The sequence below is a fragment of the Balaenoptera physalus genome (assembly GCF_965194825.1).
Source record: "Balaenoptera physalus genome assembly, chromosome: 1".
Lineage (NCBI taxonomy): Eukaryota > Metazoa > Chordata > Mammalia > Artiodactyla > Balaenopteridae > Balaenoptera > Balaenoptera physalus.
Genome location: NC_138882.1, coordinates 79,014,558 through 79,030,202, shown reverse-complemented (window position 1 = coordinate 79,030,202; position 15,645 = coordinate 79,014,558). Strand labels below are relative to the sequence as shown.

Here is a 15,645-nt window from a genome sequence, read left to right as displayed (position 1 = left end):
CTGAGGTGGGAGAGCTGAGTTCAGGACATTGGTCCACCAGAGACCTCCCGGCTCCACGTAGTATCAAACGGCGAAGGCTCTCCCAGAGATCTCCATCTCAATGCTAAGACCCAGCTCCACTCAACAATGAGCAAGCTACAGTGCTGGACACCCTATGCCAAACAACTACCAAGACAGGAACACAACCCCACCCATTAGAAGAGAGACTGCCTAAAATCATAATAAGGTCACAGGCACCCAAAAACACACTTCCAGGTGTGGTTGTGCTCACCAAAAAGACAAGATCCAGCCTCATCAACCAGAACACAGGCACTAGTCCCCTCCACCAGGAAGCCTACACAACCCACTGAACCAACCTTAGCCACTGGGAACAGACACTATAAAAAGTGGGAACTACGAACCTGCAGCCTATGAAAAGGAGACCCCAAACACAGTAAGTGAAGCAAAATGAGAAGACAGAGAAACACACAGCAGATGAAAGAGCAAGGTAAAAACCCACCAGACCAAACAAATGAAGAGGAAATAGGAAGTCTACCTGAAAAAGAATTCAGAATTACGATAGTAAAGATGATCCAAAATCTTGGAAAAAGAATGGAGAAAATACAAGAAACGTTTAACAAGGACCTAGAAGAACTAAAGAGCAAACAAACAATGTTGAACAACACAATAAATGAAATTTAAAATTCTCTAGAAGGAATCAATAGCAGAATAACTGAGGCAGAAGAATGGATAAGTGACCTGGAAGGTAAAATAGTGGAAATAACTACTGTAGAGCAGAATAAAGAAAAAAGAAAGAAAAGACTTGAGGACAGTCTCAGAGACCTCTGGGACAACATTAAATGCACCAACATGCGAATTATAGGGGTCCCAGAAGAAGAAGAGAAAAAGAAAGGGACTGAGAAAATATTTGAAGAGCTTATAGTTGAAAAGTTCCCTAATACAGGAAAGGAAATAGTCAATCAAGTCCAGGAAGCACAGAGAGTCCCATACAGGTTAAATCCAAGGAGAAACATGCCACAACACATATTAATTAAACTATGAAAAATTAAATACAAAGAAAAAAATATTGCAAGCAACAAGGGAAAAACAACAAATAACATACAAGGGAATCTCCACAAGGTTAACAGCTGATCTTTCAGCAGAAACTCTGGAAGCCAGAAGGGAGTGGCAGGACATATTTAAAGTAATGAAAGGGAAAGACCTACAACCAAGATTACTCTACCCAGCAAGGATCTCATTCAGATTCAACAGAGAAATTTAAAGCTATACAGACAGGCAAAAGCTAAGAGAATACAGCACCACTGAACCAGCTTTACAACAAATGCTAAAGGAACTTCATTAGGCAGGAAACACAAGAGAAGGAAAAGACCTACCATAACAAACCCACAACAATTAAGAAACTGGTAACAAGAACATACATATGGATAATTACCTTAAATGTAAATGGATTCAATGCTCCAATCAAAAGACATAGACTGGCTGAATGGATACAAAAACAAGACCCTTATATATGCTGTCTACAAGAGACCCACTTCAGACATAGGGACACATACACATTGAAAGTGAGGGGATGGAAAGATATTCCATGCAAATGGATATCAAAAGAAAGCTGGAGTAGCAATTCTCATATCAGACAAAATAGACTTTAAAACAAAGACTATTACAAGAGACAAAGAAGGACACTACATAATGATCAAGGGATCAATCCAAGAAGATGATATAACAATTGTAAATATTTATGTACCCAACAGAGGTACACCTCAATATATAAGGCAACTGCTAACAGCCATAAAAGGGGAAATCGACAGTAACACAGTCATAGGAGGGGACTTTAACACCCCACTTTCACCAATGGACCGATCATCCAAAATGAAAATAAAAAAGGAAACACAAGTTTTAAATGATACATTAAACAAGATGGACTTAATTGATATTTATAGGACATGCCATCCCAAAACAGCAGAGTACACTTTCTTCTCAAGTGCTCAGGGAACATCCTCCAGGATAGACCATATCTTGGGTCACAAATCAAGCCTTGGTAAATTTAAGAAAATTGAAATCATATCAAGTGTCTTTTCCGACCACAACACTATGAGACTAGATATCAATTACAAGAAACAATCTGTAAAAAATACAAACACATGGAGGCTAAACAATACACTACTTAATAAACAAGAGATCACTGAAGAAATCAAAGAGGAAATCAAAAAATACTTAGAAACAAATGACAATGAAAACACGATAACCCAAAACATATGGGATGCAGCAAAAGCAGTTTTAAGAGGGAAGTTTATAGCAATACAATCCTACCTCAAGAAACAAGAAACATCTCAAATAAACAACCTAACCTTACACCTACAGCAATTAGAGAAAGAAGAACAAAAAAAAACCCCAAAGTTAGCAGAAGGAAAGAAATCATAAAGATCAGATCAGAAATAAATGAAAAAGAAATGAGGGAAACAATAGCAAAGATCAATAAAACTAAAAGCTGGTCCTTTGAGAAGATAAACAAAATTGATAAACCATTAGCCAGACTCATCAAGAAAAAAAGGAAGAAGACTCAAATCAATAGAATTAGAAATGAAAAAGAAGTAATAACTGACACTGCAGAAATACAAAGGATCATTAGAGATTACTACAAGCAACTATATGCCAATAAAATGGACAACCTGGAAGGGACAAATTCTTAGAAAAGCACAACCTTCCGAGACTGATCCAAGAAGAAGTAGAAAATATAAACAAACGAATCACAAGCACTGAAATTGAGACTGTGATTAAAAATCTTGCAACAAACAAAAGCCCAGGACCAGATGGCTTCACAGGCCACTTCTATCAAACATTTAGAGAAGAGCTAACACCTATCCTTCTCAAACTCTTCCAAAATATAGCAGAAGAAGGAACACTGCTGAACTCCTTTTACAAGGTCACCACCACCCTGATACCAAAACCAGACAAAGATGTCACAAAGAAAGAAAACTACAGGCCAATATCACTGATGAACACAGATGCAAAAATCCTCAACAAAATACTAGCAAACAGAATCCAACAGCACATTAAAAGGATCATACACCATGATCAAGCGGTGTTTATCCCAGGAATGCAAGGATTCTTCAGTATATGCAAATCAATCAATGTGATAAACCATATTAACAAATAGAAGGAGAAAAACCATATGATCATTTCAATAGATGTAGAAAAAGCTTCTGACAAAATTCAACACCCATTTATGATAAAAACCCTCCAGAAAGTAGGCATGGAGGGAACTTACCTCAACATAATAAAGGCCATATATGACAAACCCACAGCCAACATAGTTCTCAATGGTGGAAAACTGAAACCGTTTCCTCTAAGAGTGGGAATAAGACAAGGTTGTCCACTCTCACCACTATTATTTAACATAGTTTTGGAAGTTTTAGCCACAGCAATCAGAGAAGAAAAAGAAATAAAAGAAATTCAAATTGGAAAAGAAGAGTAAAGCTGTCACTGTTTGCAGATGACATGATACTATACATAGAGAATCCTAAAGAGGTCACCAGAAAACTACTAGAGCTAATCAATGAATTTGGTAAAGTGGCAGGATACAAAATTAATGCACAGAAATCTCTTGCATTCCTATACACTAATGATGAAAAATCTGAAAGAGAAATTAAGGAGACGCTCACATTTACCGTTGCAAAAATAAGAATAAAATACCTAGGAATAAACCTACATAAGGAGACAAAAGACCTGTATGCAGAAAACTATAAGACACTGATGAAAGAAATTAAAGATGATACAAATAGATGGAGAGATATACCATGTTCTTGGATTGGAAGAATCAACATTGTGAAAATGACTATACTACCCAAAGCAATCTACAGATTCAATGCAATCCCTATCAAATTACCTATGGCATTTTTCACAGAACTAGAAAAAAAAATTTCACAATATGTACTGAAACACAAAAGACCCGAATAGCCAAAGCAATCTTCAGAAAAGAAAAACGGACCTGGAGGAATCAGGCGCCCAGACTTCAGCCTATACTACAAAGCTACAGTAATTAAGACAGTATGGTACTCACACAGAAACAGAAATATAGATGAATGGAACAGGATAGCAAGTCCAGAGATAAACCCACGCACATATGGTCACCTTATCTTTGACAAAGGAGGCAAGAATATACAATAGAGAAAAGACAGCCTCTTCAATAAGTGGTGCTGGGAAAACTGGGCAGCTACATGTAAAAGAATGAAATTAGAACACTCCCTAACACCATACACAAAAATAAACTCAAAATAGATTAAAGATCTAAATGTAAGGAGAGACATTATAAAACTTTAGAGGAAAACATAGGCGGAACACTCTATGACATAAATCACAGCAAGGTCCTTCTGACCCACCTCCTAGAGAAATGGAAATAAAAACAAAAATAAACTATTGGGACCTAATGAAACTTAAAAGATTTTGAACAGCAAAGGAAACTATTAAGACGAAAAGAGAACGCTCAGAATGGGAGAAAATATTTGCAAATGAAGCAACTGACAAAGGATTAACCTCCAAAATTTATAAGCAGCTCATGCAACTCAATATCAAAATAACAAACAACCCAATCCAAAAATGGGTAGAAGACCTAAATAGACATTTCTCCAAAGAAGATATACAGATCACCAACAAACACATGAAAGAATGCTCAACATCACTAATCATTAGAGGAATGCAAATCAAAACTACAATGAGGTATCACCTCACTCCAGTCAGAATGGCCATCATCAAAAAAATCTACAAACAGTAAATGCTGGAGAGGGTGTGGAGAAAAGGGAACACTCTTGCACTGTTGGTGGGAATGTAAATTCATACAGCCACTATGGAGAACAGTATGGAGGTTCCTCAAAAAAATAAAAATAGGACTACCATACAACCCAGCAATCCCACTGCTGAGCATATTCCCTGAGAAAACCAAAATTCCAAAAGAGTCAGGTACCGCAATGTTCATTGCAGCTCTATTTGCAATAGCCAGGACATGGAAGCAACCTAAGTGTCCATTGACAGATGAATGGATAAAGAAGATGTGGCACATATATACAATGGAATATTACTCAGCCATAAAAAGAAACGAAATTGAGTTATCTGTAGTGAGGTGGATGGACCTAGAGTCTGTCATACAGAGTGAAGTAAGCCAGAAAGAGAAAAACAAATACCGTATGCTAACACATATATATGGAATTTTAAAAATAAATAATAAATAAATGGTTCTTAAGGAATAAAGGCTCAGATGTAGAGAATGGACTTGAGGATACAGGGAGGGGGAAGGGTAAGCTTGGGATGAAGTGAGAGAGTGGCATGGACATATATACACTAGCAAATGTAAAATAGATAGCTAGTGGGAAGCAGCCACATAACACAGGGAGATCAGCTCGGTGCTCTGTGACCACCTAGAGGGGTGGGTTAGGGAAGGTGGGAGAGAGTCACAAGAGGGAGGAGATATGGGGATGTATGTATATGTATAGCTGATTCACTTTGTTATAAAGCAGAAACTAACACACCATTGTGAAGCAATTATACTCCAATAAAGATGTTCAAAAAGAAAAAAGAAAAAGTTCATTTTAAAAAATGTTTTTACTAAAGCAATGAAAAAGTAAATGATAAAAGTTGTAGGTAGTAAAGGGTTACCAAAAAACCAGTTATATATAAGTTGAGGCAATAGCTAGATCTGGAGCTGGCAGAAGGAAAGGAAAAACCTTTTACCAGGAGATAAGAAAAGGACCACTTTCAGAGCTGATAAGTTTAGTTCATTCTTGTCAAAACCGCTGCAATGTGGTTTGCTCCTCCCACCATTGCCATATGAGGGAGGAAATAGAGGAAGGAACTGGCACATAACTTTCTAATTAATGTGGAGTCTGTAAAGGCAATAAATTCAGCACTGTAAATATAGGAACCATTTGTCTGTACCTGTGAGGGAGTAGAACATGGGAACTAAGAGCTGTAAAGTCTTTGATTCCAACCTAACCAGATACTCTGGTCCTAAGAGTCTCTTAGAGGGAACCATTCCAGATCAGAATTAGTGACAACTTGCCAAAGAACTTCTAAACAAGTTTGGAGTAAAGACCTTGATTAGCTATAACAGTGATAGATACAGATATGTATAGTGAAAAAGGAACCAAATGGTGTGTGTGTGTTTCTGTAGAAACTTGATTTACAACAGTGTTTAAGTCTCTGCTTGTTGTTCACTTATTTTTAGAAAGACTTTTTTTTTGTGGGTGTCAAGGTGGGGGATAGTGGTGAAGAATAGGATTCCATCTCATTTTTCTCTGCAGGAACACAGATGTTACCTACACAAAGCTGATGGGCAGAGAAGGTCAGGGTTGTGGCTGACAGGCCTTCATCCTCCCAAGTCAAAGTGTGGAGAAGCCATTGGAGACCAGGTTCAGAATCCAGGCTCCACTGTTCTCTAACTATGGAATGGTGGAGAAGGTATCCATCTGCACTGAGCTTTGGTTTCCTCAATTATAACATGGGGACAACAATTTTCTCTAGCTAGGGTGCTTGTGAGGATTAGATGAGCTATTATATATAAAGACCACTCTACTATCCATCTACCATCTATCTATCTATCTATCTATCTATCTATCTATCTATCTATCTATCTATCTACCTATCTATCTATCCAACATCAATCTGTCTATGCTTATATGTACTTTAATTTTCTACTGAAGAAGCAAAATAAACTGGCAATAGTGACTGCCTCTGAAAAGGAAAAGTTGCATTTCACTGTATTATCTTTTGCTCTGTTTGTGCATATATTGCCTAAATATGTATAATCTTTATGTATTTTTAAAAATTAGGTGGTAGAATGCCATACAAATAGATAGTGTTCATTAAATGTCAGTTTCTTTCTCTTTATCTTCTCAGCTAACTACCCAAAAAGTGCAGATTTTGTTGTATGGGCTTTCTCTAAGATTTTACAGTAGTCTGCCCTAATTGCAGATGATATAGCACCCCCTAAAGACTGAGTGGATAAAACTAAACATATAAAGGGATGAAAACAAACATCATAAAATTGAATGCCCTCTTTATTTTCTCAGCCTTAGTTCTTGAATGAGTCAGATATTTTCTGAAGTGTCCACACTTGGGTACGGTTCTTTGACTCTGTCGCTCATGCCCAGTTCAGAGCCTTCTTCATCTAGGAAGTTCTTCCTAACTAGAATCTAAAAAGGGGACAAGGGTTAAAAAATTAATAACAACAGCTGGTTATTGAGCATCTACTTTAAGGCTTGCACTGTACTAGGAGCTCAACTAACACTATCTCAATTAATCCCATCTATTACAATCTACATTCTATAGATAAGGAAATTTAGTCCCAGACAAGGTAAACAACTTGCCCAAGGTCACACAGTTGGCAAGCGTTCTAATTCTAACATTAATGTTCTTTACAGTATGCGTCCTATCCAGATGCAACCCGATTGAATTATGCTATACTAATTGAGCACTTACAATTGCCAGGCACTGTATTAGGACCTGGGACTATTATGATTAATTCATTTTTCCATTCAACAAATACTTCTGCAGCACCCACTATGTGCCCGGCAAGGTAGGAGCTGGGGACATGAAGTGTATCATATACCAGTCTCTGCCTTTATGGAGCTTGAACTTTAGTGGATTAACTATATACCTGAATTGTATCTATTAGTCGCATTTCTGTGTTTTCCTGCTGTGGGGCAGATGGACAGTAAATTCCTTGAGACATGGCTCAAATTTCTCTATGCTAGAAATTAGTGCTGAAATAAAATGTTAATCATTTACGTAATTTAAATTGTTCTAATAGCCACATTAAAAATAGTGAAAATAGGGGCTTCTCTGGTGGCGCAGTGGTTGAGAATCTGCCTGCCAATGCAGGGGACACGGGTTCGAGCCCTGGTCTGGGAAGATCCCACATGCCACGGAGCAACTGGGCCCGTGAGCCACAATTACTGAGCCTGCGCATCTGGAGCCTGTGCTCCGCAACAAGACAGGCCGCGATAGTGAGAGGCCCGCGCACCGCGATGAAGAGTGGCCCCCACTTGCCACAACTAGAGAAAGCCCTCGCACAGAAACGAAGACCCAACACAGCCAAAAATAAATAAATAAATAAATTTTAAAAATTAAAATAATAATAAAAAAAATAGTGAAAATAAACAGGTGATGTAATAATGTATTTTATTTAACTCAATAGATCCAAAATGTTATCTTAACCTGGAACCAATATAAATTGATTAATGAGATATTTTATGGGTTTCTTTATGGATGCTAAGACTTTGAAATCTAGTGTGTATTTTACACTTAGAGCACATTTCAATTTGTACTTACCCCATTTCATATACTTACTAGCTACATGTAGCTACTGACTACCATATTGGACAGGGCAGTTCTAGATTAGCACTTCTCAAACTTCAGCACACACAGGAATAGTCCAGAGAGAATGTTAAAACACAGATTCCTGGGCTTCACCACCAATGGTAAGGATTGTGGCCTGAGAATTTGCATTTCCAATAAGTTCCCAGGTGATGCTGACGCTGCCAGCACACAGACCACGCTTTGAGTAACACTGCGTAACACACCACACACATCTCCTAGTGAATTGCGGCAATTTTAGTGACAATAACAGTACTAATATTTTACCTTTTAAAAGCATTTTGCGTTAGCTACTGGAGAAATTAAAATTAAAAACCAAAATGAACTATACTACTCACTCATCAGAATGACCAAAATAAAATACAGTGACAACACTAAATGCTGTGAGGATGTGGAGATACTGATCATTCGTACATTTTTGGTGGGAATGCAAAATAATTTGGCAATCCTTTTAACACTAAAAATGACTCTTAAAAGTTCTGGAGAGAGCTATCAAGCCATGAAAAGATACGAAGATAACTTAAATGTATATTACTAAGTGGAAGAAGCCAACCTGAAAGGGTTACATACTGTGTGATTCCAACTACATGACATTCTGAAAAAGACAAAACCATGGCGACAGTAAGATCAGTGGTTGCCAGGGCTTGGGGGGAGAGATGAATAAGCAGAACACAGAGGGATTTTAGGGCAGTGAAACTATTCTGAATGATACTGTCATGGTGGATAAATGTCATTATATATTTGTCATTACCCATAGAATGTATAACACCAAGAGTGAAACCTAATGTAAACTGTGGACTTTGGTTGCTAATGATGTATCAATGTACATTATTAATTGTAATAAATGTATCACTCTGGTGGGGGATGTAGATAATGTAGGAGGCTATGTATGTCATAGGTGGCAGGGTGCATATGGGAACTCCCGTACTTTTTACTAAACTTTTGTATGAACCTTGAACTGCTCTAAAAAATAGAATCTATCTAAAAGAGGAAAAAAATTTCTGGAGTTGAAGGGTGGTGATGATTGCACAATAATGTAAACGTACTTAATGCCACTGAATGTTACACTTAAAAATGAATAACATGGGCTTCCCTGGTGGCGCAGTGGTTGAGAGTCTGCCTGCCATTGCAGGGGATGCGGGTTCGAGCCCTCGTCTGGGAAGATCCCACATGCCGCAGAGCGACTAGGCCCGTGAGCCACAACTACTGAACCTGCGCGTCTGTAGCCTGTGCTCCGCAACAAGAGAGGCCGCGACAGTGAGAGGCCCGCGCACCGCGATGAAGAGTGGCCCCCGCTCGCCGCAACTAGAGAAAGCCCTCGCACAGAAACGAAAACCCAACACAGCCAAAAATAAATAAATAAATTTATTAAAAAAAAAAATGAAGAACATGTTAAATGTTATGTATATTTTATCACAATAAACCATTTAAAGAAAGAAAAATGGATTTACCATATGATTTCATTCTTGGACATTTATCTTAAAGAAACAAAAACTTATTTCATGCAGAAACTTGTACACAAATATTCATAGCAGCTTTATTTGTAATAACACCCAAACTAGAAACAACTAATATATCCCTCAATAGGTGAGTGGTTAAACAAAGTAGTACATCTGTACCATGAAATACTATCCAACAATAAAAAATATATAACCTATTGATTCTTGCAATAATTAGGACGGCTCAAAGAAATTATGCTGAATGAAAAAAGCCAATCTCAAAAGCTTGCATACTGCATGATTCTATCTATGTAACATTTGTGAAGTAACATAATTTTAGATATGAAGAATGGATTAATGTCTTCCAGGAGTTTGGGAGGGGAAAGGGGGTGGCAATGAGTGACTATAAAGGGATGAAGAAATCTTGTGACATCGGTACAGTTAAGTATCTTGATTATGGTAGTGTTTACATAAAGCTATTTATGTGAATAAATTGTACAGAGCTACACACATACACATAAATAAGTGCCTATATAACTGGTGAAATCTATTCAATAAATAAGCTCTACAGATTGTACCAATGTCGATTTCCTGGTTTTGATATTGTACTCTAGTTATGTAAGATGTTACCATTGGGAGAGGTGGAGGTGAAATGCACACAGGCCCTCCCTATACATTTCTTTACACCTTTCTATGCATCTATAATTATTTCAAAATAAAAAGGGTTTTAAAAAGTACTTTGCATACACTATCTTACTTGATCTTCACAATAACTATGGGAAGTAAATAGTATGATTATTTACATTTTATAGAAAAGAGAAACAAGGTCCACAGGAAGAGTACATAGCTAAAAGCAAGCAAAGCCACATCCTCTTATGTACTGATATATTTATGTAAGTATTTATAAGTATAAAAAGATTTAGGGAACCCAGCTGTCAGAAATAAAAGTGTTCTTTAGGCAGCAAATTGCAAAGTAAAAATAAAAAAAAAAGCCCTCTGTCTTCCCACAACTTACGATAGACTTGAAGATTGTAGCACCTGGTGGTGGTGGTGATCATTTCAGAGGTCTTTACATTTATGTCGGCTTTGTAGATCCCCGAGTCTTCCATCCTCAGATTTCTGAGCTCCAGGTTATAGTTCTGACCTGAGACATTTATTCGTTCATGGTAATTTTGGTGGGTTATGGAAATTGTTGGTGCTGCTCCTGAGTTTCCTGGTGTTACAAAAGCGACAGATGTTTTGGAATTCCAAGAAATGCTGATAACTTTCTGTGATTGCTGGATATTTAAGGGGAAAGTAACTGACTCCCCCAGAATCCCATTCACCATGAAGATGTCTGTGTCACTTCCAGCTGCTTCCAGACCTGAGGACATAAATAGAAAATCATAACCATTTGACTATTGCACCTTTTAGAATTCCCTGTTTCCCCAGTCTTGAATCTCCCCAAGGAGCAGCTCATCCAGTTTCTTGATGATATCTTCTTTTTGGTGGGGGGATATTCTGCTTTAAATATATTTAATATGATGGCTAAATATTCTAAAAGATTCTCTTTCAAAAACTAAGTTTCCCAGTGAATTTTAAGGGATCCATTTCATTAAAATTTATTTATCTAGACGTATAGACTCTGAGAGCTAGATGGAATTTGAGAGATGAAGGCCATAAACTTCCATGAGGTCTGAGATATTAAATGTTCTTTCTTTCCCAAGATCATATTGGCAAGTGGTCAAAGAGCTGGGACAAGAGCCTACGATGGCTGCTGTGGTCTGTGCAAATAAAGAGCTACATGTATGCCTCTATTCCTAGAAGATACAGGCAGAGAGTGCTTTAGAGGCTCTGGAGTAAATATTCCCCAAACTGGTGATTTTGGGGGGTCTTTTTTGTTCATTGCTATATCCCCAGTCTTTAGATGAGTACTTGACACATAGTGGGTGCTTAGTAAATATTTGTGGAATGAATTAATAAATGGAATTAACTTATGTGTTGCCTAGGATCTTTTGGAGCAACTTCTGAAGTAAGCAAAGTTTGTTTATTCATTTATACTTTTATGAATGAATGAATGTATTTATTCAAGGTCAGCTTTGTTCCAGATACTATGGCAGGTATTTATTAATTTAATTATAATACAAAAGTTTGTTGAGCATCTACTCCTTAAAGCATGATGTAAGGAGATGGGGGTACAATGGTGAGTAAAAATAGGCATAGGTCCTGCTCTCTGGAACTTAACAGTTAAAGGAAGAGAACAGGTTTGATTGGCTAAGTGCAAATGGTATTAAGTGTTATGGTACTTTGAGAGAGAATAAGAAGGGGACTTGATTTGTTCTGGGAATCCAGGAATACTTTTGGGTAAAAGCTGAAGGATGAATGCTTTTAAAATCTAACATGGAAAAAAATGAAATGTTTATTTTTTTCTCTTCTCCTCCATTACCTTATGAAGATAAATTGATTTAATACATAGTTTGTAAAATGAAAGGCAATATAATTATAAGGTGTTTTTTCTCCTCTTCCTTCTATTCTTTCATCACTTTGTTATTCTCACTGAGCTATATAGTGTGAAATAGTGTGTTAAGGCAGAATGTGTGATATTCAAAATGTTTAATAACCAGTAAGTACAGTCCCTGACCAATCAAGTAGGGCTTCAGCCATAAAGAGTAACAGGGCCATTCTGATGAGTACTGGCTACATGTAAGCCCCAAAGAGCAGAACAAAAGTTTCCCATGTAAGTGAATTCAGATGGACCCTAAAGTTTATCCAGGCTTGGCATAAAGAGGGCAAGAATAGGGCTTCCCTGGTGGCACAGTGGTTAGGAATCTGCCTGCCAATGCAGGGGACACAGGTCCGAGCCCTGGTCCGGGAAGATCCCACATGCCATGGAGCAACTAAGCCCGTGTGCCACAACTACTGAGCCCATGTACCACAACTACAGAAGCCCACGTTCCTAGAGCCCGTGCTCCACAACAAAGAGAAGCCACCACAATGAGAAGCCTGCGCACCACAACGAAGTGTAGCCCCTGCTCGCCACAACTAGAGAAAGCCCGTGCACAGCAATGAAGACCCAACACAGCCAAAAATAAAATTAATTAATTAAAAAAAGAAAAGAGGGCAAGAATAAAGGTCATTGAGAATACAAGTCATTTTGAAGTGTCAGAAAAGCAAAGATATTTCTTGTTTTTTTTTTTTTTTTAAAGATTTATTTATTTTATTGATTGATTGATTGCTATGTTGGGTCTTCGTTTCTGCGCTAGGGCTCTCTCCAGTTGCGGCAAGCGGGGGCCACTCTTCATCGCGGCGCGCGGTCCTCTCACCATCGTGGCCTCTCCCGTTGCGGAGCACAGGCTCCAGACGCGCAAGCCCAGCAGCTGTGGCCCACGGGCCCAGCCGCTCCGCGGCACGCGGGATCCCCCCAGACCAGGGCCCGAACCCGCGTCCTCCGCACTGGCAGGCAGACTCCCAACCACTGCACCACCAGGGAAGCCCCGCAAAGATATTTCTTAACCTGATGGTGCTGTCTCACTATGGCCACCCCCACGCTTCAGCACAGTAACTCCTTAATGAGCCAGGGACTGCTAATATAAACCTCTTTCCTTTCAGAACATCCAAGATTTTCCCTTAGGAGGAATATCCCAGGCAAGGACTGGTGACTTAGTTGGGGTGGGCTAAGTACAGAATGAGACGTAACAGGGCCCTGAGGGAAAGAGCGACACAAATGATCCCTATCTACAAACATTTATTAAGTGCTAATTAAGTGCCAGATGCTGTGTTAGGGACTCAGGGATGAATAGAACATGGTGGCAGCCCTGAGGATCTCACAGCCCAGAGAATAAGACACATGAGCATTCAAGTGAACAATAATGCAATATGATGAGTACTAAATGGTAAAAGCAAAAGGAACAAACCACTGGGGCAACAGGAGAGACTAAGCTTGCCTTCGGTGACAGGAGTCAGAGTTTATTAAAATCCATTCCTTGAACATTAATTCTCCCCAGAAAAACTCTTCTGCTGGGCTGACAAGGTCGGGTAGAGGGCCACTTAGAGTGTCCCAGCCTGAATTCTTGGATGTCCCAAACATGGACATGTGACCTGTGCAGTTGTATAGAGCCTTGAGCTCAGAAGGACCTGAACTTGATTTAATGCTGCCATGTCACTTTGAACTTCTTAATATTATTTGAACAAGGGACGCCATATTTTCATGTTCTACTGGGTTCCACAAATTATATGGTTGGTCCTGGTGCCAGATCTCCCACGTCTCATAAGGCTTTTTTTTTTTTTAGTCAGGTCCTTGTGCCTAATTTCCATTCTGCTCTTTGGATTCAGGTTCAGTGTGAGAAGATGGAAAGGGTGTGGGTTCCATAGACTCATAATTCTCTTATCAAACCCCAGGAAGTGGTGGGAAGTTTGCTAAGACTGAGGCCTTCTTAATAGGAGCATAGTTGTGAGGTCACAAAATGATTGTTGTGTGGTGTTGTTTTTGAAGTATGTCTTGTCTTCTGCAGCAAGTCATTCAGGAAGCGATGCTGGGGCATCAAAGGATAAGACAGTGGGGGTGGCAGATACGCTAAGCTAGCGGAAGCCCTGCTGCTATTTTGTGCTGTGGTGCTGGGGGTGAGATTCCTGGGCTTGCTGAGAAAAGGTGTAGGGCTTGCACAAGCGTAATATGTGCCTTTGGACATTCCATCTGAGGTCTGAGGCAGCTGCAAAACCATAGCATGCAGCGGAAAGATAAGGAGGCTGAAGACATAGGTGCTAGTACTTCTACTTATGAGCTGGGCAAAGACTTTTCTGAGTCTCAGTATTTTCATCCACAGAATGGAAATAATAACTATAAAAATTGCCTATCTAATTAGTGATCAGAAAATCATAAGAGTAGAAACTCTGGTAACCATCAAGCCAAAATAAATGTTAGTAATGATTCTCATTCTCATTCTTACCTTAACAATTAGGACATGCCCTTTAGGGCTTCCCTAGTCTATCTCTATGATGGCCTTCATGACACCAGGGCCATACTGAAGAATGTATGAAGAGCCATTATTAAGGGCTAATTCAAGTAAAGCACAGAGGGATAGAGTTTTCAGCACCATTCCACTTGGTGGCCTTTATTCTTCTCTTAAAGATTTCAGTCTTTAAAAAAAAGAATCTCCATATCAACCAACCCTAATATTTATTTTTCTAGGTGCTGAGGGGACTCAAACATTATATTAGTGTGGGAGGAGACCTTAAGAAATCTCAACTTCAGAGAGAATTTGTGGCACAAAAATGTCTTAAGGACTTACTATGAAATGCAGTATGCAAGTCTATGACCAAGACAAGTTCTCTGTCTTTTTCAGAAATTTCATATATGCTTAGGGAAATAAGACACACACACAGACACACATAACTCTCCTTTACAATATGAAGTGGTAAATGGTAAATTTAAGCAAATGGTAGAGACAATAATTGCAGTAGTATTTCAAGGAAGGGAGAGATCACTCTGATCTGCAGTGGTTAGAGAAAACTTCTTGGAAGAAATAGAATTTGAGGAGGACCTTGAAGAGTGAATAGAATTTTATTGGATAGAAAGGGAAAGGATGGGTGTCTTGGGTCTTCAGGTTCTGAATAAAAGTTTAGAAACAGGAGAATGTGTGATATAGGTTGAATAAGTATAGATTTGCATAACAGAATAGAGAGCAATAAGGCTGGAGATATAAATTGTTTAGACTTGGGACAGCCCTGAGTTTGAAGTCTACACCACAGACAGAGGAGAGCTATTAAAGTTTTTGAGAATAAAGATTAAATGATGTTTTAGGGTCATAGTAATATGGTAATAACACATAGGAAGAATAAGAGGAAAGAGAAGCTGGGCTTA

General features: G+C 38.6%; 1 protein-coding gene and 1 long non-coding RNA gene across 3 annotated transcripts in view; one reads left to right on the top strand and one right to left on the bottom strand.

Annotated features, from left to right (window-relative positions):
- Window positions 1–15,645, top strand: part of LOC309639868 — a 423,467-nt gene that overhangs the window by 87,890 nt on the left and 319,932 nt on the right. The gene's annotated exons all lie outside the window — the stretch shown is intronic.
- The window catches only part of CD84 (CD84 molecule), a 62,720-nt gene that overhangs the window by 23,709 nt on the left and 23,366 nt on the right, over window positions 1–15,645 (bottom strand). For both annotated transcript variants that reach the window (XM_082477298.1, XM_082477299.1), the window contains exon 2: window positions 10,822–11,169. In XM_082477298.1, coding sequence (XP_082333424.1) covers window positions 10,822–11,169 — 348 coding nt within the window. The remainder of the gene's footprint in view (window positions 1–10,821; window positions 11,170–15,645) is intronic.